This window comes from Anopheles funestus, chromosome 3RL (assembly GCF_943734845.2).
Source record: "Anopheles funestus chromosome 3RL, idAnoFuneDA-416_04, whole genome shotgun sequence".
In the NCBI taxonomy this organism is placed as follows: Eukaryota; Metazoa; Arthropoda; class Insecta; order Diptera; family Culicidae; genus Anopheles; species Anopheles funestus.
Genome location: NC_064599.1, coordinates 45,459,767 through 45,484,788, shown reverse-complemented (window position 1 = coordinate 45,484,788; position 25,022 = coordinate 45,459,767). Strand labels below are relative to the sequence as shown.

Genomic DNA, 25,022 nt, shown 5'->3' with positions numbered 1-25,022 from the left:
TACCGCCCCGTTCCACCCGCAGTCCAATGGCCAAGCGGAAAGGTTTGTGGACACCTTTAAACGGGCGATAAAGAAGATTTCGAGTGACGGAACTACCATCGAGGATGCACTTGAAATATTTTTGGGAACCTACCGTTCTACGCCGAACCCTCAAGTTCCAGAACAAAAAGCACCAGCAACGATTATGTTTGGGAGACAAATCCGTACGTGTTTAGAGTTGATACGTCCAGTTCCTAGATCTGAAGTCAAAGATAATATCGAGCCACATCGCAGTTTCGTTCGAGATGATCTTGTTTATGCTAAACTTTACGCACGAAATGGCTGGAAATGGATCCCAGGCAGGGTGATAAGCAAATGCGGAAACGTAATGTATAGTGTAATGACAAATGACCAGAAGATAATACGCAGTCATATTAACCAACTTCGGCGACGAACCGCAGATAATACTAACTCGATGGAGCAACGTCTTTTACCTATGGACATCTTGCTGGACGCATGGAACCTGCCATCATCATCGGTCGCAGCATCCACAGCGCAATCATTTTCGGGTGACCCGATATCGCAACCATCCGGTTCGTGTTCAAACACGCCAAATTCATCAACCCCGCCGGCTACACCCATACCTTCATCATCGGTTCCCATGGACGCAGCGGTACCATCTTCGTCCCAACCTGTCGAACCACACAGCCCCTCATCCCCGTCCAACAGGAGCGGCCACCAGCAAGGATCGTGTGAGACGGAACAGCAGTTACCGCCACGCCACTCCTCTAGAGATAGAAGAGCTCCGCGTTGGCTCGACCCGTACCTGTTATCTTAAAAGGGGGAGATGTTGTGTTGAGCACCCCTGCAGCATCCGAGGCGATCCCCGAGGCACTCACCGATAATCTAGCGTTATCGTGTAGATGAGTGGCCACCGTTCGGATCGTAGTCGCATGGACCGAAGCGACACTCGACCATTCCCCCACGCTCACGACGGACGTACATTCTTGCTAGTGTTTCGTTTCCTTGCTGATCTCTTGTTAATAAAAGTGGTTCTACCAAATTACGTACATAACAAGAATGTTATGTAAACGTTGTTTAGTGATACAGATATATTTAACCGAGTATCATTAAAGCGCCAGTTTTAGAGATCAATCTGGAAACTTCTAGTGAAAGTTGCCGTAGAACTAATGGTTACTCTCAGAGCATTCAATAGTTGGTTGGTACAAAGTGTAAATACTTCATAATAGTTCATATAATGATCATATTAAAGAGATACAGCCTTTCCATCTAAACCCATTACCATGTGTTACATTTGCGTGCACTGAACATGGCACCCTCATTAGCAGCTAATTTTTTAAATGTCCATTGAAGAAGAAAAAAAAAACAAAGTAAATCAAATGATACATATTGGCTGCTCTGTCCACAATGAAATTTCGTTTACGACAATAATGAATAATCGGCAAATCGAGCGTCAAACTGACTGCCAACTCGGATTTCGTACAGCACTGCACAGCATTGTGTGATGACCCGGTGTATTAGTTGCTTTTTTTTCTACACCCTGCTTGCTTTGCGCGTGTGGCTGGAATAGGATTGGGCCGCATAATCATGCCGCGGTGTGGTAATTGCATTGAGTAAGATTGTTCCAGCGAATTTAGTGAACGATTCGATTAATTTACAACTTCTGTTATACAAGTGCACTCGAGTCGAATGTTGAGTAACGTGACTCATGCCAATATCCAGAGCAAACGTATACAAAGGACGAAGCGAAAGGAATTACCCGTTTGCTGTCTCAACCGACGAGAGCTGCAAGTACGGGTGACTTTTATCGTTACTACAGTAAGCACCCGAGAAAGTTACGAAGATCCTACCATGGCCATAATGACGTTTGGTGTGTATGGCCGAAAGTTCACCCAAAACTCAAATCATCATACTTGACCCACTGGTCGAGTAACGAGTAATCGAGTAAGATCCTGATGAAGCCGTTCCATTGTTGAATTGGGATCTGCCCGTCGCGGTTACATCTTCACGCGGTGTCAAATACTGTGACATAACACGTTGTTTCATCAGCGGCCAAGCGTTCCCGTGGCGATATACACACACACACAGCTGGAACGTTTGGGTAGGTAAACAAAAAGCGGAAACTGACCACTCGTCTCCGCACACGAGAGCGAAAAGATCAGGTCAGTAACGCAAAGTAACGCTGAACTTCACAGGCAATTATTATTGAAATTTCTGTTAGTTTTTGTTTTGCTGAGGTGCCACAGTCATCTGTGCGCATCGATTACACGATGCTGCCATGTGAAAGCTCCCTCGGGTGTGTGTTTAAGTGTGGCGGTTTTGTTGGATCCAGCAGGAGATGGGAACACGTTAGGGATTGCAATCATTGCTGCTCCTTCTGCGATACGGTTCGATCATGGATGGGGAAATACCGCTGATTGCTTTAAGCAATCGGCACCGTCTGGATGGGGAAACACAACGAAAGTGAGCAAAAAACACATATCCATGAAAAAATGGGTACACAAGGAACCGTATGCTGATTTCATAACTAAAAACTGTCACTTGTAACAAAAAGGTTACATGCTCATACATAAAGCAAAGATGTTATATCTTTTGAACATAATAAAATATTAATGAAACAATTAAATTTATGGAGAAAATTTTAGGTGAAAAAGTGTAATTATATTGAATCTTAGCTCATGTTTAATTTATAAAATTTCAATCCAGACTTTAGTTTATTACGCATTCAGGAACTCAAAGTATTTTGAGTTGGCTAAGAACAACAAAAGCATACATGAAGTTTTAGGCTAATTCAATCCAAGCACATGATTAAGTATATGAAATCCTGACGTCTTTGTAATATTGCGAGTTGTGTTGCAGACCATGGTCTAGTCAATGTTTTCTCAATAAGGTAACTTAATTCAGACAGAACCATAAAAAAACATTGTCGGACATATAAATAATATAGATGTCACTTCACCAGACTTCGGAAACTATTATAGATTTAAAAATCAATAAAAAACTATGAGTATTTAAGGTTCGGAAACTCAGACTGATGAACTTGTCGTGTTCTGTTGGTATGAATCTCACACTTCCGGATTATCCTATCCGTCAGCTATCCTAATAGGAATTCTTCAAGTATTTATGTTTTAAATTAGCAAGACATCCAAAAGCAAGGCTACAAGAATGTCAGAACAAAAATAACTTCTTAATTACCAGGAAGTACAATGTTTGTTACTTTCTCCTCATTCCTAGAATACGAAGAATCGTATCACTACATCTTAAACTAGCGTGGTAGTATATCTAATGCGCATGCTGATGGTGGCGATTCTGCCATCAGTTTTGCCACGCCGATCCTGCTTATCACCGAGTCAGATCATGAGTCGACGATTACTCGTTTAAACTAATTATCATGTTTATTGGATTATTACATGTTGCGCATTGAAGCGACCGAGCGGATTGTATCGTTTTAAGACACTGTTTTAAGCGGCAGCCGTGTCCAGCAAGCGTCTGTAACGGTATCATCTCCAATTCGGTCACAGCATCACCCCGATGAATCAACTGTACACTAAAAAGTGTGAGTGTATATGCATACTCGCTATGGTATCAGTTCTTCGTTCGTTTCCAGCGGCTTCTGGATGAATGGACGAATGGAAATGTGCTAGACTGAGTTAGCCGCGATGTCGCCGCGACGTATCGTAAATAATCTGATTTATTCACCTAAATGATTCGCTTCCGTTTGCTCGAAATATGTATGCTTACTGTCCGACCGCTGATCACCGGCAAGTGATGATCAGCGTTCTCGCCCATACGGCGTGGTGCGTCTCGTGTTGGCTGTTCAGTCAAGTAAAGTCATCTTGTTCTCCAACGTACACAATTCGTCCCTTTGGTTGGGTTTCGCTGATGTCGTACAGGTTTCTCGTCGTTTCTCTCGATCAACATCGGTTGATTACAGAACCGTGCATGCATTGCTTTCGTTCGGTTGTGGTATGCCTTGGAGCGGTTTGAACCTTGTTCGATCCTACTTAAGTTTGTGCTATCAGCAACGATTATACGCGTGTACCGGCATTCGAGCGTCGCATGGTTTACGCTAATCCGCTTCCGGAACGTATACTGCGTACGTTACAACAGTAGCGACAAGGTTCACAAAACATACTTGCCTAGACAATGCACAGTGGTGTTAGTACTCCTTTTCACTTAGCTTGATTTCCTTCGTAGGGCCACATTTCCTTGATTACGACCTTTTGTAGCAAGTAAAAACAAATGCCGATACGATAGACCCAGGTCGCACATAGGACAAATCATACTCATACTACGTCCACGACTCACCTGCCACTGTTTTCAAACACAAGGACGCTGTACGTGTCAGCGACAGATTGCATGCTGCATCACATTGTGGCATGCAGCAGTGTAACGAAGGGAGCACAGTTTACTGACCCCAAATTGGTGCACACGCACATGCATGTTTGGAACAGTCAGCTGTGCTGGGCCGTCTTCAAACTACTACCGATTCGATCATCGATCCGTAGCGAATGGACAGCGAACTGTGTGGCGTGAAATCGAGGGCAGTGGAGTGAGCGCACGAGCATCGGCACAGTATTTTTACAACTCTACGCCCGTAACCTACACGTGTATCCCTTCCACCAGCAGTCTAACGGAACGGGTGCTTATGAAGGTGAAGGATCCCTATCATATGATGTTGATAAACAATTCATAATTTATTGGATTTCTCTTACAGCTTACATTTTAATCGAAGCTGTAGAAAAAGTTGGAGTCAAGGATGATTGCTCTTTTAGCTGTCATGTAATAGGGTAATGAGTTGTAGCATAGTTTACGTGTTTATAAATTTAGTTCGTATATAATTTAATTCAGTCTCTTGTTCTGCACCTTCTCGTTCTGGTATAGCTAAAACCTTTAGCGTACTATCTTTGTTTTGGGAGTAACAGTGCGAAACAAATTTTGTACAATTTCTTAAAGAGGTTGACGAAAATAATAGGATACTAAATATGTATATAAAAAAAAAAAAACAATAAAAACTAGCCATACGCTGTAATAAAGAATTATAAAAAAATAAATAACATTAAAAACTAAGGCTCTTCATAATTTTGAATAACTTTTTATAAAAACTTGAAAATTTGTTATTAGGTTATAAATATCTCCGTACCTATGCGATATTTTGCGATGAGATACGAACACCAAAGAAAGGTGCTTTTTCGATCAAGGTTGTCATTTTAAATACGTTTATACACACAAACAATTTTAAGGCACCTCGACTACTATAAATGTGTTATTGTAGAATTGTCAAACAATCTGATCAAGCCAACAATGCAATTTACCGATCTTGATGAAAATTCCGAATATTTTAATTGTTTGTATTTTTTAATCACATCACAACGCAAAGAAGAATAAATTACCTTCAGACCTGACCTTCAGAACGTACAGGAAATACAATAAACGCAAATAGAATATGGCCCTAGATTGTTATAAATGCGCCGTAAAAACTGAAATTCAAGTGTAATAATATTACACTACTCTGGAACGATTTGGGAAGTTTGAACGAATACTTAATTCACCCGCTTAAAGCTACTATCCTTCACCGCACGATTACTATCGTCTAACCATGAAGAAACGTACTTTTTTTAAATATGTTTAGATCGTCATTGTCATCTCTCCCTTCAAGTTAATGGTTTAGTCTTAAAAAACAGATGTTCGTATAGGTACACTGTTAAAAATATAGTAGTAAAATTTTTGCAGCTTAAACTTTGCATTCAAAGTCATAAATTTAATGTACGCAATACAATATTCACACAAAATAGTAGTAGTATTTTTGGTTTTTCATTTCATCAGCACATTAGCCACGGCTAATTTTCAATTTTCCATTTCCATTGTCACGAGCAAGGTCTTCCTTGTATCAAAGCGATTTCTAGGCAAAACATGAATCGGTCACAGCCTGGAAGGACTTAATTGAATGCTCCTCACACACTCAGAGGCCCACTTGATGAACTTCGTTCCGAGGCCAACGATGATGTGCAGAGACTTGGCGGCCGTCTCTTGGGAATTTCCTATTGGGCAACGTGTAGGATCGCGCATCGATGGAAGGGAATCGATCAACTGTTTCTTATTACCGTGCGCAAAAAAAAACAGGCTGGCCTGAATATGTTACATAACAGTAGCCTCAAAAAAAAAGCAAAATAAAACTTTGCACAATGCAACTCAACAGATCTTATTGTTCTTTCGAGGCTCACTTGCTGCAAGGGAGAGAAAAATTGACCTACTGTCCAACTTTCGCCACTTTTTTAAACTTACAATTACGTCCCAGTTTATCCACTTAGGTTGGTTTATGTGTGGAAGGAATTTGCATGTATAATGCTCGTCGGTTGGCCACTGTATGGTGATGGAGTCATTGAGCGCATTGCTTATCAAAATGCTTGAGATGGTATCGAATCTCGTTGGGTGCAAATTCCTTGTACATTTCATGTAAACGGTTTCCATCTTCCTTTCTTTCCGTTTGGCTATGCCGGTTTCGACTTATCTATTTTTTATTTAGTGATTTATCCATAATCACTATGAATATATGCTGGGATTAGCCTAAACCTTATCCCTAGTAGTAAACTGATTGGGTGGTATTTGATAAAAAATCCTGACTATTTTAAATTATATTTTACATGAAACAGAATACAAAATTCAATGTATTTCGTATTCACTGTTATCATTTAGCACTTATAAAGTGATGATCCTTCAAGATAAGCTTTACTTACATTTACTATCAACGTAATTCAATAAATTACTATTGTAGAATGCCACGAATGGTACCCATTTTATTAAAACCACACCCAACCAACCGTCATCGATAGGCAACGGTAAATGGTTGCACGTTATCAAACGCTCCACTTCAAAGTGGCGCATTCCGTCAACGGCGTGCATGTACGCTACTCCATTTTGTTGAAGAAGATCATGAATGCTAGTCGAAGCATGGAATCCCTATGGTTGTTCCACGGATAGAGTTGCAAACCTACAGCGTCGGCACACCCGAACGAGGGCTTGCTTTGCATCCATGAAGAGCATTTGGTTTTCTTCTTTTTTCACGTTTCGTAGGTTCACTAGAGTTGAGAAGCAGTGGCAGTTGGCATACAAATCTTCCGTTCAATCGGAAGCGATCGGCAGCTCCTAAGGTGGTGTTTAAAATTGTTGTGGGACGCTTTCTTCCACGAGATGCTTATCGCGCTTTCAAGCGTCACTCCCCGACGCTCGTTATCCAACCCCGTTGCACACTAACCGGATCATTAACCGGTCATCTAATTGATCCAGACACGGTTTGTCTAATAGAACTCGTCGCCCAATCGTTACCGCCCTCCGCCATAGCGTCGGTTGATTTCTCGTTAATTCTAATGCCTTTCAAGCCCTCGAAATCACCCCCACCTTCAAATGTACAGCCGTGCAGAAGCTGGAAGGTGCAGGCTGTCTTTCAAAAGGGCAGCGCTTTAAAACAGCCCTCAGGTACCGACAAAAACACCGCCGAAGAGCGCAAATGGCCATTGAGGATTGATTCATTGTTTAGGATGCATTGGAACATTCGGCTCAAACATTGAGCAGTGTTGCGGGAAGGCAAAAAGCCCGTTCCGTCTCGGTGGGGCCATAAATTGTTATGGAGTAGATTGATAAAAAGAAATTTTGCGTGGGCTAAGCAGATTTTTCGAGACCGTTCTTGTCGACGTTTCGTTATACCGTTCGACGGTAGGTGTTCGATGTATCGCGGTGTTCTGTGCCCAACGAAAGGTCCGACCGGTCCCCGGTGCCGTCTGTTTACCGTTAGAGCGCTGATGCACTAGCGGCCAGCGCATGTGCACAGTCCGGTCAATGCAGCGTCATGAAATAGGGTAAACTTTCTACCAACGAGAGGCCACAGGAACGTGTGAGAAATCTAGCGTAGTTCAAGCGATATCAAAAGCACACATTTCATTTGCTTACTCTCGCTAACGAATATCATCTCGCCACGAATATTGAATGATGCGGAAAAACATAACAGTTATGCTGCATGTTATTGGTCATCAAATGTTCAAACATAGCAAACATCACATGAAGTGAAGATGTATCAACAATTGAAACCTTACAAAAATAACCCAAAATGTTTTCTAAGTAGTAGTATGCATCTTACTACTAAGCAATTTAGAACAACATCATTATAGGCTCAGAAGCCGATTCAGTCATATACGCAATCGAACTAGCGCATCCGAGGTTCGTTCATTCGGATCTCTGGACCAGGTCGCGTGTTTATTTGCGTGCCGGTTATAAAACGTAAACCGTAATCGTTCACTGAGATAAAGGCGTATGATACGAACAAGTGGATACGAGGGAAGAATGCACTAGTGAAACTAAGTATTCATGCACTTTGGAAGCGCATCAAGGAAGCGCATATCGATGAGGGTTATTTCCCCGCTCGCGATACTTTATCAGGCGTAAATGGGTTAACGATTCAAGCGCTATTCAAATTGCCGGGCATCCAGCTTTGCGAATGCAATATTACCCTATGAAACCTGTGTGCATCATCACACTACACAGTACGAGAAGCTGCCGTGGTTACAAACGTGACATTTACGGTTCAATTCAGCTGCCGCTACACTTGATGATTCAGCTGGCAAGCTTCATACATTTTCGTAATGTTAAATCCATTTTAGTATACTTGATAATATTTTACACCCCTTTATATACGTTCACGGCCAGCTACTATTATGCGAGTACGGTTAACGGGTTTTCATATAACTTTAACGCTTTGTTTACGTTTACGGATTCACCTACCTTTTATAGCAACCGATTCCGGCAGAACCTTGTATCCGAAGATGGCATGCAGATTCTTGAACTCGCAGTGTCCCGATACAGCCATGCAACCGGCAAAGAATGTAATGTGCCAGAGGTAGGTAAAGCAAACCGCAAATCCGCTATACGCGCAGAAGATCTGCACGGACGGGAATGGGCTGAGGATACCAATCCAGAAGGAGATCATGTCGGTGAGTGAGGTGATGGTGATAGAGACGGCCGCTTCGGACATCATGTGACCCATGCGCTCCGGAACGGACAGTTTTACGGACGTCCGGCGCCAGGCAGCCAACATGACGAACGTGTCATCGATTCCGATACCTGAAATGGTTTAAAGTTGTTATTAGAATTTAGGTATGTATATATTTCTCCCCACACATGTTTCATGTTTCATTAAAACCTCCATTATTAAACCCAGTCTCAGTCGCTATGATATCAGTTAATTCAAATCAATTTTCTTATTGCACGTCATATTTAGATTCGGAATTTAATGTTTTATGTCTCCCTTTCTCTCTCTCTCTCTCACTCTCTCTCTCTCTCTCTCTCTCTAGCACAGTGTGTTTGCTGAAAGTACATTAAAGAACGTGTTGCATACGTGCATAACTGTGACGGTGCAGCTTCGGAGTGGATAATTACAACCCACACAACACACGCGTCACCCTCCCGTACCGTAAGAGTTTTATTCGCAATGACATAATCATGCGTTTATGTATGCTAGACGGTGTTAGTTTTGTGTACAACGACGGGCTGATTGATTCGTTTACAAAACTTCGTTAGCCGATGGGCGATAACCGATAGCCGGCGGTAGATGATCTATAGCCAATCGTCGCGCAAGAATGGCATGCCGAAACTGGCAGACGTTGAAACGTACGACAAAATAGAACTTGGGTTGATCCTTTTAGGCATCAAGGCAACAGCTAAGCTTGGTTAAGCTGTCGGGGTAAGTAAAAACCGTAATTTCACCATTCTAAGTACCAGTACAATTTACTGTTTGGACGCTTAATCACTTAACCCACGGCTAAATTTATCGATCAGTAAGCGTAAGCGGTAAGCGACATGTAATATTGGCGATGGAATTTTCGTGTTGGTACGGTATGCACCATTTTTCCTCAGGTTCTCGAGCGGAGGTAAAATAATTATCTTTTCCAGTGTACATGGCTGTTTAAATGTTCCTAACAAACAGACATTCTTGCGTTGTGAAAGATGGCCATCAGTTATTGAATTAGCAGTGGCTTTGGTTTAGTGATATCGGGGAAGATTTTTACACTGCAGGAATGGTACAAAACTTCCTCGGAAACTTTTACGAAACGAACATTTTAATATTCAATTAAGTGTAAAAATATAGCCCAAAGGAAGAAAAACATGGCATTTCCTCCTGAAGTTATCAATTGTGATAATATTAGAATTCGATTGTTTAAACATTTCATCTTGATCACTTGATCATTCTTCAAGAATAATATATTTATGAATATAATATAATAATATATGAATATAGAATAACAATATGAAATTAGTTAAGTTTTATGTTCTTTTCCTAAATTCAAAACCGTCGGTTGTATACAACCCAACATTTACGGCCATGTGCAAAGTTTCCGTTGAAAAAGCTTCCGGTATACGGAAGCTTATCAGACCATGGTGTGTTACAAACGGTGCTACAAGGGTCGTCAATTTGAATGCGTACGTGTGGAGTAACAACTTCAACAACCTTAGCTACAGTCAGTGTTGTTATTGTTCAGCCAGCAGCACTGGTATATAATAAACTAGCATTCAACAGGGACGCTAAGTTGCACCACAGGTGCACAGCTGCTATAAGAATTTGAAGGTTTGGTTAATTAACCAAAGACGTTTGCGCATCCAGTACATGGAACTGTGTTTCGTTTCGGTCAACCTTGAAAGAATTAGTCCAATCTCCTGTATCATGTTTTACTTGTTTACGCTTCATCTGGTCCGAGAATTATTTTTCGGAACGGCATAAAAACGGTAACAAGGAATTTTGCAAGCAATCCAAGGAATACCAGTTTTGTTTATCAGTGCAAGAAACATCTTCTTTAGCTTTTGCGGTACAAGGGTCGGTGCAATATTCGTTTTAAGTATTTTTCCCCCGTTCCGTCATGACAACATCTCTCCGGTGACCTAGATCTGGTTAAGAAAAACGGCCTACAGTAATAGGACCAACAATAACCCTAACGATGGACGACACCCGATTGATTGTGGCAAATTTCGACTGCCAGTACTTTAAGGATCGTTTTGTTATGGTTGAGATTGCGGTAAGTATCTATGCATAAAGGCGGCAACAACCCTTTGCCATAATTTGAAAACACCATTCACTATCAATTGCAGCTCAAAATAGACTTTAGCAGAGAGTGTAGGGCGTTAAATTCACGTCAAACAACTAAGGTATACTGCGGTTATCTGGACTGATGTTTTATGACACCTTTGTTGCGGTTTAAAGATGTTGCTTGAAATGAGTATTATCAACCCGATACATTTTACGATCGATCGATACGATGATGCACATGCCGTACTGTTGGCAAATCACCGTTTCACTGTTTTGTAATGATCTTTGACTTTAAAGTCTTTAAGTTAATCGTAATTCTTTAATAGAGTCTTACACTCGAACGCCTTCTCGGTTGATGCACGTGGCATTTTTAAATAATTTAGCTATTTTACCCACAAGTAGCGCATTTACCGCGGTTTCTAATCCTCGACGAATTAGCACGTTTGTGTGATTATTTTTTTACCGAAATATTTCTTCCACCGCCGAATCGTCCACCCTACCGCCAGATAATGGTGATCTATTTGTCCATTACATTATACTACCCCCCCAAGAGTACCCACTGGTGAGGGAGTTGTAATCCGTAAATGCACTTATGGCTGCAACCGTCGTTTGCGGCGCACCTTCAGTGGACGTAAATTGCCGGCAATTGAGTGCATCGGTCATGTTGATTGTTTGAATTCTCCAATACGCTTGCACCCGCAACTTGCGAGCTAAAGCAACACGGCGCAAACATGCGTTAGTGTAAGACGCACGTATTGCCTTTCTTTTCACCAGCGCTCGGTTCACTCAGGTACTTATCTTTTGGCATCATTGGCAAATACCATAGAGTTTGGAAATTGTATACATATCTCTTTTCCAAGCGGCACTTGTTACGCAACTTGCCTTTTGTATGCTACGTATCTTGCGCACCCCGAAATGGGAGGGATGGGTAGACGGGGAGTGGGGTGACGTTGAGTTTTTGTTCACATGTTTAATTGGCATGCTGAATGCTTGATTTCTTTTCGGTTCATTTCATTGCACCGAGTTCCATACGCGCCTTTGTATCATTCCGTTGCTTTTTTCGTCTGTTTTTCTCTCTCTCTCTCTCTCTCTCTCTCTCTAGCGGAACAATTGCATTGGGCCAAGATGAGCAAATAATTCAAAAATAATCAGCCCAACACCGACGCGGTATTACGGTAATAGTAAACATTTATAAAAATGGTACTGTTTGCTTTGGGAGGTGTAATGATAGCGAAATGCAATCATCAAAACAAGAAGAAACAAACAGCATAGAGAAGGAAATGAAGCAAAGAAAGTTTCCGGACAGTTTCCGGTACGAAATGCAGGAAAAGCGTGATAGCAAATTTTGATTGATATGATTTAAAAACGCCGTGAAAATCTGTTCGTTATGAGACGATGGTTACCCAATCCGCATATGGATTTGAGGTCATAATGCAAAACGCGTGAATGGTATGTTGAACCAGGAAGAAGATGTAACCAAATCACCAAACAACGCACCATTGTTGTAAAAGGCAAGCAACATATTAGAATCGGATATAGAGTTTGAGTAAGGTGTCACGTTGAAACTATCTGGCCACTGAGTTGTTCAAGTAGTACTAGAAATGGTCGACGCTTTGCCTAACCTAGTATACACATTTCATACTTTATTGCAACGGTAGACCATTCATTTATACATTGATAACACACAAAACACCTACCATGTATAGTAGCTGCGATGCACCTTGTGATAGGTTACTTGCCTACTTAAACGGTAATTAGTATTCTACTCATAGACTTTGAGAATCGTCGTGCTGTTTCATGACCGCGGCACAGTCCACTTTGTCTTTGCAAGCATTGTAAGCATGACGGAGAGAAAACTTTGACCGTCTGTGGTGACATTGTTTTGGGGAAGGTTTTTATGGGTGGTCCAATGTCGTCCTGAAGATGATGCTATTGGTAGTAGTCATGGTCGAGCTGCCATAATCACATCGGATGCGACTTCAATTATGACTAAGCACTGTAGAGATGGCAATCGCTCATTCATGCAGGTTTGGCTGATTTTTAATATAAAATAACGATCAACGATTCAATTTGCTTCACTTTTACTAGATGGTTACTGTCCCATATTTGGACATACTCATATGTGTATGTTTTGGGTCAAAACAAAGCACTCAACATAGCTTACGTCACTCAACATCGGGTGGCATCCATTGCAAGAGATCAATTTTGTCGACAACAGGTGTTAGGACACTGTGCCATCCAATAGGGTATGTTAAGTGAACAGCAAAAACTTGCTGGACCTCATCGTGTACGTGACGCGTGAATGGATTACGGTTTCGGGTCGATCATTTTCCACCATCGCGTACTGTGCGACGGTGCAATTAGAGCAATGTGGCAAGACTTACCAATCATAAGAAACGGTGCCGCTAAATTGATTCCGATGAACTCGATGCCCAGATACATGGCCAATCCGAAGGCGGCAGAGGTCGCCATCACAGCCGACACATTACCCATCAAACCGAGCCAGGGTTTGGATCGTACCACGTCACCCATCATGCAGGTCACCACGCTGAGAAGATAGATGGTAAAGAAAGTAAGAAAAAATGCCAAAAATGTTTTATAAATTGGTTTTGCTGTCTTAGCTCGGGATGCCTTATTAACCTTACCTGAACGCAATCATCAGGATGAAAGTTGATCCAAAGTACGGCACCACAGTTCGCGTGTTTCTCTCCAGCTCGTGGTCGAGTGTGCGCGAAGCGAAACGTGCAACAGAAATGTATTTAAATACACCGTGGTCTTCTGCATACCCAACGGCCTCTAGAAACGCTTCTTCCCAGGCGGCACCTCGCGCATCCTGGCGTTTGGAATCAGCCGTAACAAAGTAAACTAACTGTAGCGATGGCACCGAAATGATCAGATTATCCTCCGACACCTGCGTTCCACCGAAGAATACCGGAAAGACGTGCGCATCCCACGTCACAGGATTGAACATGACAGGGAATGTTAAATTTAAGTCACCAGCTTCAACCTGACGAATAAAATAAAATGTGTGAGCAAACATGCCGAACTTTACATTCGGACAAATATGGCAATTAATCCTTGAAGTTGATCACTTACCTCGTCGATGATTTTATCCAGATTAAGAATATCGTTCGTAAAACATTCATTTTCCCAACGTGCGCAAGCTTCGCGGTAAGTGAATGTTTCTCCATCATACTGGACCGTGGCGTTCTGTATAATTCCATCCAGCAGTCGTAGCTCCTGCCAAACTTCACTTCGTAAAAGGTTTTTGTTATGTTCGTCCTTCGAAATAACAATTACTCGACCGAACCGTCCTGTGGGGTAGCAATGAACGGGTTGAATTGAAATGACAATTTTCTGCTCTATTTATACGTTTGAAGCAAGGTTTTACAATCGATATTTAGTTTTTAATTTGCGTAGTCAAGGATAGCATTTGATTGAGTTTTGTTTCTGTAGCTAAATTTGTCCTAGAGCGATATATTTCAAATGGATATTTTTAATTCCGTTTTCCTTTCTGATTTACTAGTGGAGTGATAATTATTGCAACTGGGGTGAGGAAGATTGACTTTGTAGACGTAATTTGATTCGGATATGAATGGTTACCAAAAACCTGGATATTATCCGAGAGGAAACTATGAAGTAGCTATTAGCATAAAAACGTCCTAGACTTCCATTCAGCATACACTCTTTTGTTGGGCTACTGTTCCAGTTAAGACTGCCTGCAAATCTTTACTAACTGTTGCAGCTTAAAGGCTGACACTGTATGGGCTAGTTTCCTGGCACGATAATCGGCGATCGGAATCAGTAACGGAATCTACATATATCAGCTGCACACGCACACAATCGGTCTAGTGCTAATTACTACCAGCGCCAGCGATTAAATTAGAAACACTAAAGACGGTAGTGAGGTGTACTAGTAGCAATTGAAGGTCATTTGATTCTACTTGCCTAACATAACGACTGAAGAAACTGTTATTGAATGTTTACTAGACGGTGCTGTGTGCTGCTATTGATTAAATTGAATATTTCATATGAAAAGGAAAGAAATGCATTAAAATTTTTAATGTAACTCGTAACACATATATTTTGTAATGTAGCAACAAACATCCAAAAATGGGTGTTAAAATATTGAAAAAATATATTTTTTTAAAGAAATGCGTAACGGATAAATGAATGACCCTGGTGTTGTAAAAGTCTCCAATTATAAAATTATTCTTAAATATTTGCTTGAAAGTTTTCTTAAAGCGCGATATTTATGGGAATTATCAAGTATCTTATCATTTATCTAGCATATTTTCATGACCGCTGAGATATCAACAGATCTGTTTATTTAGCTCCCTCGTGTACGGGAAAAAATTGCACGTGACACCAGTTCAGCTAGACAAAAAAATATCCTAATTTCGATCAACAATTGATTGCCCTCGGTTGTAAAACAATGCTAGTAATTTCTCCTTACAAAAGGGTTCTGACAGATCTATCGCTTTCTGTATGCTACGGATGGAGTGCGATTAATGATTAACTTAACAAGATAACAAAACAACCCGTGGGATTTATCGTCGGGATAAATCATGGTTTACACCTGCGCTATTTACGTCATGGACGAACACTTTTATGACACGTGCGCTATATTAAGATTTTTTCAACTCTGTTGTATTTCGTAAGCGATTGAATTCGCACAGAAATGTGTGCTCTGCATTGTTTACGAAATTATTCCAAGGCTTGATGCACCAAAGATGTAGCAAAAAATGAAAGCGATTAGAAATTGTTCTCTTTTTTATGCTGATTTGCTTCATTGCTATACTGTCAGTGGCGAAGTATACAAAAGACTTGAGCATTTTAAAGCGACGAACCTCTGTTCTGTTTTCAGTGCTTTTGTTCAATGTCATATATTGCCGAACCCGTTGCGCATTCCTGATTGTCAGAGACTACAATTTATAATAGACGACTGAATAACGCCAGGACGGCGCCCTTACCATACGCACTGAATAATACTCAGTTATGGATAATTCAAGTCAACAGAATACTTGCATTGGGCATAGCAAGGCCAAAACCTATGTTCGTAAAACAAATAAGAATAAAGAAGAGCTGTTGCGCATTGCATTAAAAATAAACGATTCTATATCACTACATTTACATACATACGTCGGATACATGGAGACATGTAAAGTCTTGTAATATAAATTTTAGTAGAACTAGTACGATGGTATAGTATTGAACTACTAAACTAAAGCTTCCCATTTTTGTAATGTTAATTCAGTTTAAGATCACTATAGAATATATTTCCCCCGTAACTCTCTGTTGACTGTTCGTTTAGCAAACTTCGTATCGTTCAAATGTAAATTATAAAGCATGGTAATTGCACCCAACCTACGAAAGTGTCAGATACACTATGCAAAGAGCAAGCTCTCGTTCCGTTCATAGCATCGTACCGAAAGCCTGTTTTTATACACCCGTCAGTTTATCGGTTAGAAATGAAAGTAGTCAAGAAACGACCTAGCCAATGCTGACAGTCTCATGATGAAGAGTGGAACTGCTTCAAAGGACAGCATTTATAACCGGTATAATTGCACTACATCCTGCGCTACTATGTTTCCTGCAAAATAGTGTAATTCCACCTGCTTGCATCCTTACCCGGGCGAGTAATTCTTCCAACGTTGAAACGGTGCGTATAGTTGACCTTGAAGTAGCTCTCAACGATGGCACGTTCCGATTTGCCCTCACCGCGGATGGGCGAGAACAAATACTCTGGGTCGATTTCGTATTTTATTTGTTGAAAGCTGAAATAGGTAAAATAAGCAAATGGAATGAAAATACAGGAAACCAATCAAATCCAGGATCTAAGTACAGATATTGAAGTTGAAAGATACATGCGTCAAGCGTTATTGTTGCCCTTCAAAAGCTATACTGTTTTCGATGAAACAACATCTCCGAGCTCTGATCGCAGCAGTAAATGATCGTAAAGAAAAAGATGGGACATAGAACGTGTCTGAAGCTAATGAAACATCATCAAGATAAAAGGTGTCGACATCATAAAATTACAATTTACGAGAATTTAGCGGTTCGTAAAACTGCAACCTTTTCCAGGTAATGTAAATTACGTGCGGCGATTAGTCAACGGTGCAATATGAAATTTAAGTATAATCACGATTGTTGTGTCGTAAATGTAGTGTTAACTCATTGCATAGTAAATGGCTTTGAACTTAATAGCTATATTTTTTATAGCAAAGTACATGACTAGAAGTTTATAAAATGTTTTTGAAATTGTTAATGAAGACTAATGTTTTTTTAAATGAAATGAAATAATTAAGAATGAAAGTATATTTACTTTCGTTATAAATATTGTAGTTGTGATTTTAAACGGCTTTATGGAAACCTATAAAATTGAAAGCAACTCGTGTTTATTGGTTGGTATGACTTAACGATGCTTTCTGCACAATAAAATATAACAATTTTTTTATTATCGAACTGCGCGAACATCCCTTTCTCTGTGTACTGCTGCTTGAATGGTGAAACATTGTTTTGATTACATTAAATGATTTCCAGCGAAAATGTGTATGATTCACAAACATTGCAAGTTCATGAAACATTTCATACCAAACACTTTCGCTTTGCATTTTATTTTTCTCGTTTCATTCACTAACATAGCGGTGTAATTTGGTGAAATCAACAAGACTCCGATACCGTTTTCTCTATTACTCAGATTTGCCAACCCACAGGATAGTAATCACACTAAATAGTTTCCACTGCAAACTGCTGCATGTAACTTACCCGGTCATACATAGAAGAGCTAATAGGACAGGTACTATCAGAAAGTAGCCCGGATGTCTCCCGATAAAGAGACCCAGCTTGAAGAAGGATTTGTTTAGCGCATTGTCCACACAAGAAATGCCGCAAGTCATCTGGAAAAAAAACAAAAAAAAAACAAACCAAAATGAAAATTTGAGTTTAGTTAGTAAAAACAAAAAAAAAACAATTTTTTTTGTTTATGCCTTTTAAGGCGCATGTATATCAACTGAAAAAGGAATTCGAACTCATCAATCTTTTCAGCTAATGATGGATTAAAGACATCATGACGCACACGCATGGAGCTAAAGTGTCTTAAAGCGTCGATACGATTATGTTATGAGCTAGGGCCACTTAACATATGTCAGGCGAGGTAGGAGGAATAAAACGAGCGCACTCCACATTGAAAGTACGCTAAACGTAAGCTGGCCTGTCTACTATTGGTGCTGAAAGCCTGGACGAACATAAACATTGTGAAAAGATTTGATTTTCTCGTTTGATTGTGCCGAGTGTATACCAACATGCGGGGTAATTGCACAGCGTAGACGCCCAACGTGTACAACAAAAACAAAACTTTCCATTTCCATCGTGCAGTTTGAACCGACCGCGCTGAAGTTCTTTGACTGTGAACGAAAGGGAAAATCTCAAGCAAACTAATTTCCCACTATTTGCACGATTTGAATAGTTATGTTAGGGCCACGGTCGGCTACAGGCACCGCAAGATAAGGTTATTCAGATCATGAATGCTTGGTTTGACCTCCGGCAAGCGTACGCAAGCGTTTACGAGCCGAAGAAAAAAATAACTTGCCCACGAGAGAATCAAATGTGACGAAGTGTTTGAGGATTCAGAATGATAAACAGGGTAGTAAATGTTTAACAAGTGATAATAATCATGCTTTGCAATACGTACAACTCATTAAAACCTGACAACTTAGCATTTCATAACGTTCATAGTTAATAAGATTTGAGTTTCATAATGCAAAAACGAGAACATGTTTATTATTTACTCATTCTGTTAAATTAAATTTACGTGTACAAACATCGTTAAACTCTAATCAATTTAATTAATTTAAATTAAATTTGATAATTGTTTTTTTTACTGATATTTCCAATCATGTACACTGTATAATGTATATCATCCGAATGAATATTTCTGGTCTCATGAAGAATTAAATTTAGTACTAGTATTAGTATTAGCATAAGAAAGCATGAATTTATGACACAATTCTGCAAAACGTATCTTTACAATAAGTTACTTTAGTGACGACTTCTGCCAGTGCCATTTTTGTAACCTTTGACAGAATTAAATAGTTCTTCTATGTATGTACCGTATTAAAACAGTTTTCATGTCTACGTGAGATTGACCCAAGACATGTTTAACAACACCAAAAAAAATGTTTCACTCTCTTTACCTTTACCTGTTATATCTTGTGCTATTAACCGTCGCACATTGCGCAGTATTGCATAAAGTTACCCAAACCATTGGGTAGCAAACAATAGTGTACACAATCACGCAAAAAAAAGACACAACTACATCCGACATTGACCCACTTTACTTGACGATAATCTAATGGGAAAGCTAAATGTCATGTGACTGATCCAAGTGTAATGTAATGCTGCGTTAATTACGGGCGACAAACGGATAACTATGTTTTGTACATCCGTTTTGTTGTTACTGAGGTGAGAAAATTTGGTGTGTTGTGTTTGTTGCGTGAGAAAGCTTGATATCAATTATGAACCCATTTCCATCTGGTGATAGCCTTACAAATGTAATGATAGCTTTGCAACGCATCGCATCCTAATGTTCCTGTGATCTTAATGTGACCATAACATCAGCATATCCGTTTCACTTTCTATCGACCGAACAGGAAATCGATAGGTGGAGTTTTCTTTTTGCGGTGTATCCCGCGCCATAAACAAGTTTGCTTGCGATGCAAAACAGTGGAAACGGTTTTACCAAAGGTCGACAATCTGTGGTCATCGAGAGAAATGAAGCATTGGCCGCAAATGCACTTGCCAATGGATCAGTTTTCTCCTGTATTGTCGTTATCGAAAATATGCGTAGCAGCGTGTATGAAATGTTTTGCTGTTTGGCATCCGTACGTGTACGATAATCATAATTTTCGATATTGTTCGTTTCGATCGATTGCTGCATGAAAAAGTTCCAACGCCGATAGTAAACAGTAATAGCTCTGGTGAGCTTTACTCTTGCGTTGCGAGGATTATGGGGCTATTTTTGTTTGTTTCTGTTGTGTAATTTGAACATGGTATTTATGATCGTTGGGTAACAATGCAAACCGAAGTACTCTGATTTTAACCAATTGATGATAGCTTGTTGATTGTAGTGATTGAATGTTTCTTAGCTCTTGGTTACTTTCATTTCATTCCTCTTTGTCGATGTCCATATTTTATTCATTTTTTAACGAGTTTAAAGAATCATATCAAACATGAAGAAACAAATATTGTAATTTTCCGATTGACTTTGTATAGTTTTAATTTAATAAAGCCTCATAATCTTATTTTATTTGATGTAGAAATTAAACTCAAATATTATTTTTATTTGTCTTCTTATCAATAAACTAAACAAATTTTCATGCTGTAAGGTTTGATGCAATACTGCAATAGTCATTTGGTAAGAAATAACGGTAGGTGTCGCGAGAGCTTCAGCACATGTAAACCCATCAGCAACTATCTCCAGCATCAGCAGCTTTGAGCCATCATGCACCATACTTTGCACCATGTTTTGAGCTCATGCATTAACACGGTGCCGCAGTAATAGGGCGTGATGCTGTGTGCAAGTGCAGTTCACCTGTTTTCTTCGCTTTACACTGAAAAACGACGCGCTTGTGGCTTCCGCTGGGTATGCCAGACAAGTGCCGATGAATGATACTGCAATCGGCCCACGAACGAAGGTCGACCTATTTTCAACTGGCCTCAAGGGGTCCGGAGGCTCATAAGCAATCTTATTGCCAGTCTGCGAGGGAGAAATAACGCCTTTCTCCGGTTCATATTTCACGTCTAGTTTTGCCACGTCAAATTAAAGTGCACAAGGAAAATATAACGTGTTTCAGAAATCCTTGTTCATTTCACTACAGAGTTTTCAAAATTTCTACCTTGAGCAACTATTTTGAGCAACAACTATCCATAATGTTTTCGAACATTTAATCATTTGAACATTCGAACAAAATGAACATTTAATGTCGTATATGAACTCTGTTGATTTTTACTCAATAACTTAAATAACTTGAATGACAAACGTTATATATTTACATCTGTTGTAACAGAATGGAACGGAATTAAAATTTATTTATGCTTATAATTAATGTATAACTTCATTAGCCGCACAATGAACCCAGGTATTCAAATACACAGGTTGGACGATGGATGAGTTCATTAGGAGCAACACATAATAGAATGTGTTTGGTTTCAACGTCTAGAAAATATTATTGATCGATAATCTGCATAGCAATTTTGGCGGAAGCACTAAGTATGTGTTAACTCATTTTTAATGACACCATATTAGGTACTGCCTGCGTCAAATAGTCCGTTCCGCAATGTCTAATTTAATCGAATGCATCCCTCTATGGAATATGGTACGATGTGGTGAAAATATTTTCTCAATGTTTTAATGTCTTTTATCCGGCGGACTGCCGGTGTGGGATAAAAGACTAATTATATCTGATGATGTAGTTTGAAAAGACTTCTCTTCAAGTAATTTTAAGATCGACCATGAACCATTGAAGCCGCACTGAAGGGAATATAAATATATAACTTTTTACTGGAGAAAGGTGCGATTTAGTACACGAAACAGAGAAAAAATAAATAATTTAACGCTATCACAATTTATATGTTTTCACATCGTTAACCTTGCACTATTTTCGGACAGCTACTACAATAGGGAAGATCCAATGTAGTTGATTGTTATATTTCATCCGTTTTCCCTCTGAACTTGTTTCATCGTCTGCTACCAGAAAAGAGTACCTAATGAGAAACAATGGCAATTTTGGAAGCAGAGTGTTTTTTTTAACTTCCTTATAACTAGTCCACTGTTGATGCTTGGCCAGATAGCGAAAATGGTCACTCAAGCACCGATATTTGGCACAGATTGCTGTCATTGAGCAGAGCTAATTGCAGGTGATATAAAGTAAACGGATGGTTGCTGTTGTAGGTACTCAGAATATATTACAACTGATCTACTTTACGGTGTTTGCACTGCGTTTAGTGTGGCTGCTTTCACTTTTTTGATGATGATCAACAGATACTTAACAAACATTTGTTAACGTAAAACGTCTAATTTTCAGATTGTGAATATTATTGTTTTTGATTCACAACTACTCCTACAGCTTTGAACTGACAAACAGTAATGACTGGAAACGAAAGCAATTGACTGAGCTGGTTGTTTCTTGTTTGTTTTATCCAACGATAGCGTTGAATAACTCATGATCAACCGATACTGGAGCCCTCACGAGACCTTGATGTAATGAGACGGCAAATCTCGTTATTTCTTCCCCTTAGTAATGCCCGCCTTAAGGTCAGCATATTTACATAACAGTCCAACAAATTTGCCGGTGTAGTGGCAATTGTTAAACAGAGTTACAAAGTACATTTTCCAATCAAGTTCTTACAATTCGCTTAACATTTAATGACATGGAGCGGGAAAGGATGGCTAATGAACGTTATCAGTTTACTCGGAACGGTAAGAATATAAAAATAAATTCATGAAAAATATAAAAATTTTGTTTGTCATATAAATATTGTCATTATTGTTTCAACTTGTTATTCGAATAAATTTTTTATTTGTATGCTACCTAAAACTACTGCAAAACAAACAGTTGCAGCGAACTCACCTTAACAGTTGCTACGTAGGTGATTGTTTAAAACAAACGTATCCATTATTAGGCGGTTTATCGAAAGACTTGAACGCAACAAACGACGAACCTATTAGCAACAAGTATTCTTCTTTCTACACCTCCAAATCTATGAGTTCATTCTACTGAAGCGTGTTACTAGTATTATTCTGAAAACTAACGACACATGTACTATTTTGCCTTAAGTGTTTGAATTTCTTCTACTTGACATCAGCCAAGAAGTATTCAGAGTTTTTCTCCTCGAACGTGCCAGTAATGTAATGGACTGGAGCAAACGATACGAACGTGTTGTAGGTGCTTGACGTGCTGCTTGACTAACTGGTTGTTGGTTGTATAACAAAACGGGTATACCAGTTTGAGTAACCGAAATGACCAACCAAAGAGAGATTAAACGAGAGTTTACCACATTGAGATGTTCCCTCAACACACGTTCGATTAAATGGCTTGTTATATTGTAGCAGCGTTGGGGTTTAATCATCCCAAACAACTTTGTATGATCAAGTCTTTCAAATGTTATCGGTGCTAAGATAATAAATTTGAAAAGCACCATCAAGATAATCATGATGTAATATTTACTAGCATCAATAAATACACCCATCACACAGATAGAATTGATCATTAAACAATTTTTTTTAAATCATTTTGTTCCTTTACCTTAACTGAAACGATTTTCTTGTATTTTATAGTAACCATTTAGTTAGTTAGTTTAATTCTTGAAATTTATTTACCTTGTTGATTGATCAATTAAGATGTAAAAATTCTGGTACGTAATAAAGTACAACATTATTAACTTTTTGAATGTCAAAAGTTGTCACATATTCACACTCTTTTAATGGACAGTGGAGATTGCTAATTCTTTTTTTCTTTCTTATTTTTTCATTATTTAATTATGTAAAATAGTACAGTTAATATTTGATGCAGATTTGATTTTTTCAAAAGATTGTAATGCGAAAGCAATAGAAATAGAATCTTTAAAAAAAATGACAAAAAGTCGGTTGATTGAACCGCGTCATATGTTACGGAAATCCCTTTGATGCTAAATTTGATCATAGTGCCCAGCTGTAGAGAAAATGTATTAATAACCCTTTTGAGATGCCGCTATCATAATCTGGTACAAATGTACAAGGGTGTGCGAGAGAATTGCTACTTTCCTTCACAGCTTTCCGGTCAATCGTTCCAGCAACCATTCCACACCAATGCGGATTGATCTCAGGAAGATTGCATACTTAACACCAGCTGGTTTTGTTTTCTATGGTTTTTATGCCGGAATGTAAGAAATAAAGTACGACAGGACTGATGAAAGCGAGATCCGTAACGGAAGTGTTTTTTGAGCGGATTGTAATGTGTAATTTGCAGTAATGTTAAGGTTTTGCCACCGAGCTTTGAAAAGGCTTGTGGGCAGTTCACTTGTTAGATTTAATGTCTACAACATCCAATCATTTGGACGACATAATTACCACATTCTTTGAAGTCGCGCTTTTCTTTAAACCATCCAGCCTTGTTGGACAATGTAGCAAATGAAAGGTTGGCGTTTCGATAGTTAAAACTTGATGAACACCATATTTACCTATATTACGACTTTAAACAAGGCAGATGTCATAGGAAGGAAGCAATGCGAAAAAAATAACTTTTCTGGTGTACCACAATTGTACCTGTTGCCATTCGAACTATGAAAAATTTGGTGAGTCTGTTATTATGGCAGCAGTAAAAGCAGATTAGTTTCATACATCCAAAACATTTAAATACCATCGTCTACTAATTTGGACCACACCCAATGTTTGGTGTAAAATTGATTTAGCACTCGATTTTACGAAGCAGTTTGTAAATCTACAGCATATATCCAAATGACCTCATTCATGGCGCTGCCGCTAACGAAGAATGCGTTAGATAACCTCCGGCATCGGTTGCCGCTAGTTGACGCTGCATGTGTATCAAAACATGAAACATATTGCGCCAGTTAAACGAAATTTTGCAGAGTTTGGTGGAATAATTAAAACTATACACTTGTTAGATAACTCATCTGTTGATACCGAATACCGAAGGAGCGAAAGAGAGAATCATTGCGCGGGAAGGTAATAAGAGCAATGTAGTAGAGATTCGTTTCTTGGATGATTATGGCGAATGCTGAAACTGGATTTCTCACTCACTGCATGTTTATTCCACCGTTTGCAAGGTAGTCTTTGGCAATGTTTGTTACAGAGACGAAGTGGCTGTACCGTTTGGCTGTATCAGCGTGGTGTGTTTAGTACCGCTAGTTTGCAGCATTAAGACGGTGCTGCTCAGCTGTTCTCATATTATGG

At 39.4% G+C, this 25,022-nt stretch overlaps 1 protein-coding gene across 1 annotated transcript in view; it reads right to left on the bottom strand.

Annotated features, from left to right (window-relative positions):
* The window catches only part of LOC125768264 (patched domain-containing protein 3), a 41,688-nt gene that overhangs the window by 10,954 nt on the left and 5,712 nt on the right, over positions 1-25,022 (bottom strand). The window contains exons 2-7 of the mRNA XM_049435666.1: positions 17,840-17,970; positions 16,703-16,848; positions 14,168-14,385; positions 13,717-14,078; positions 13,456-13,619; positions 8,776-9,114 (exon numbers count right to left, since the gene is read on the bottom strand). Coding sequence (XP_049291623.1) covers positions 8,776-9,114; positions 13,456-13,619; positions 13,717-14,078; positions 14,168-14,385; positions 16,703-16,848; positions 17,840-17,970 — 1,360 coding nt within the window. The remainder of the gene's footprint in view (positions 1-8,775; positions 9,115-13,455; positions 13,620-13,716; positions 14,079-14,167; positions 14,386-16,702; positions 16,849-17,839; positions 17,971-25,022) is intronic.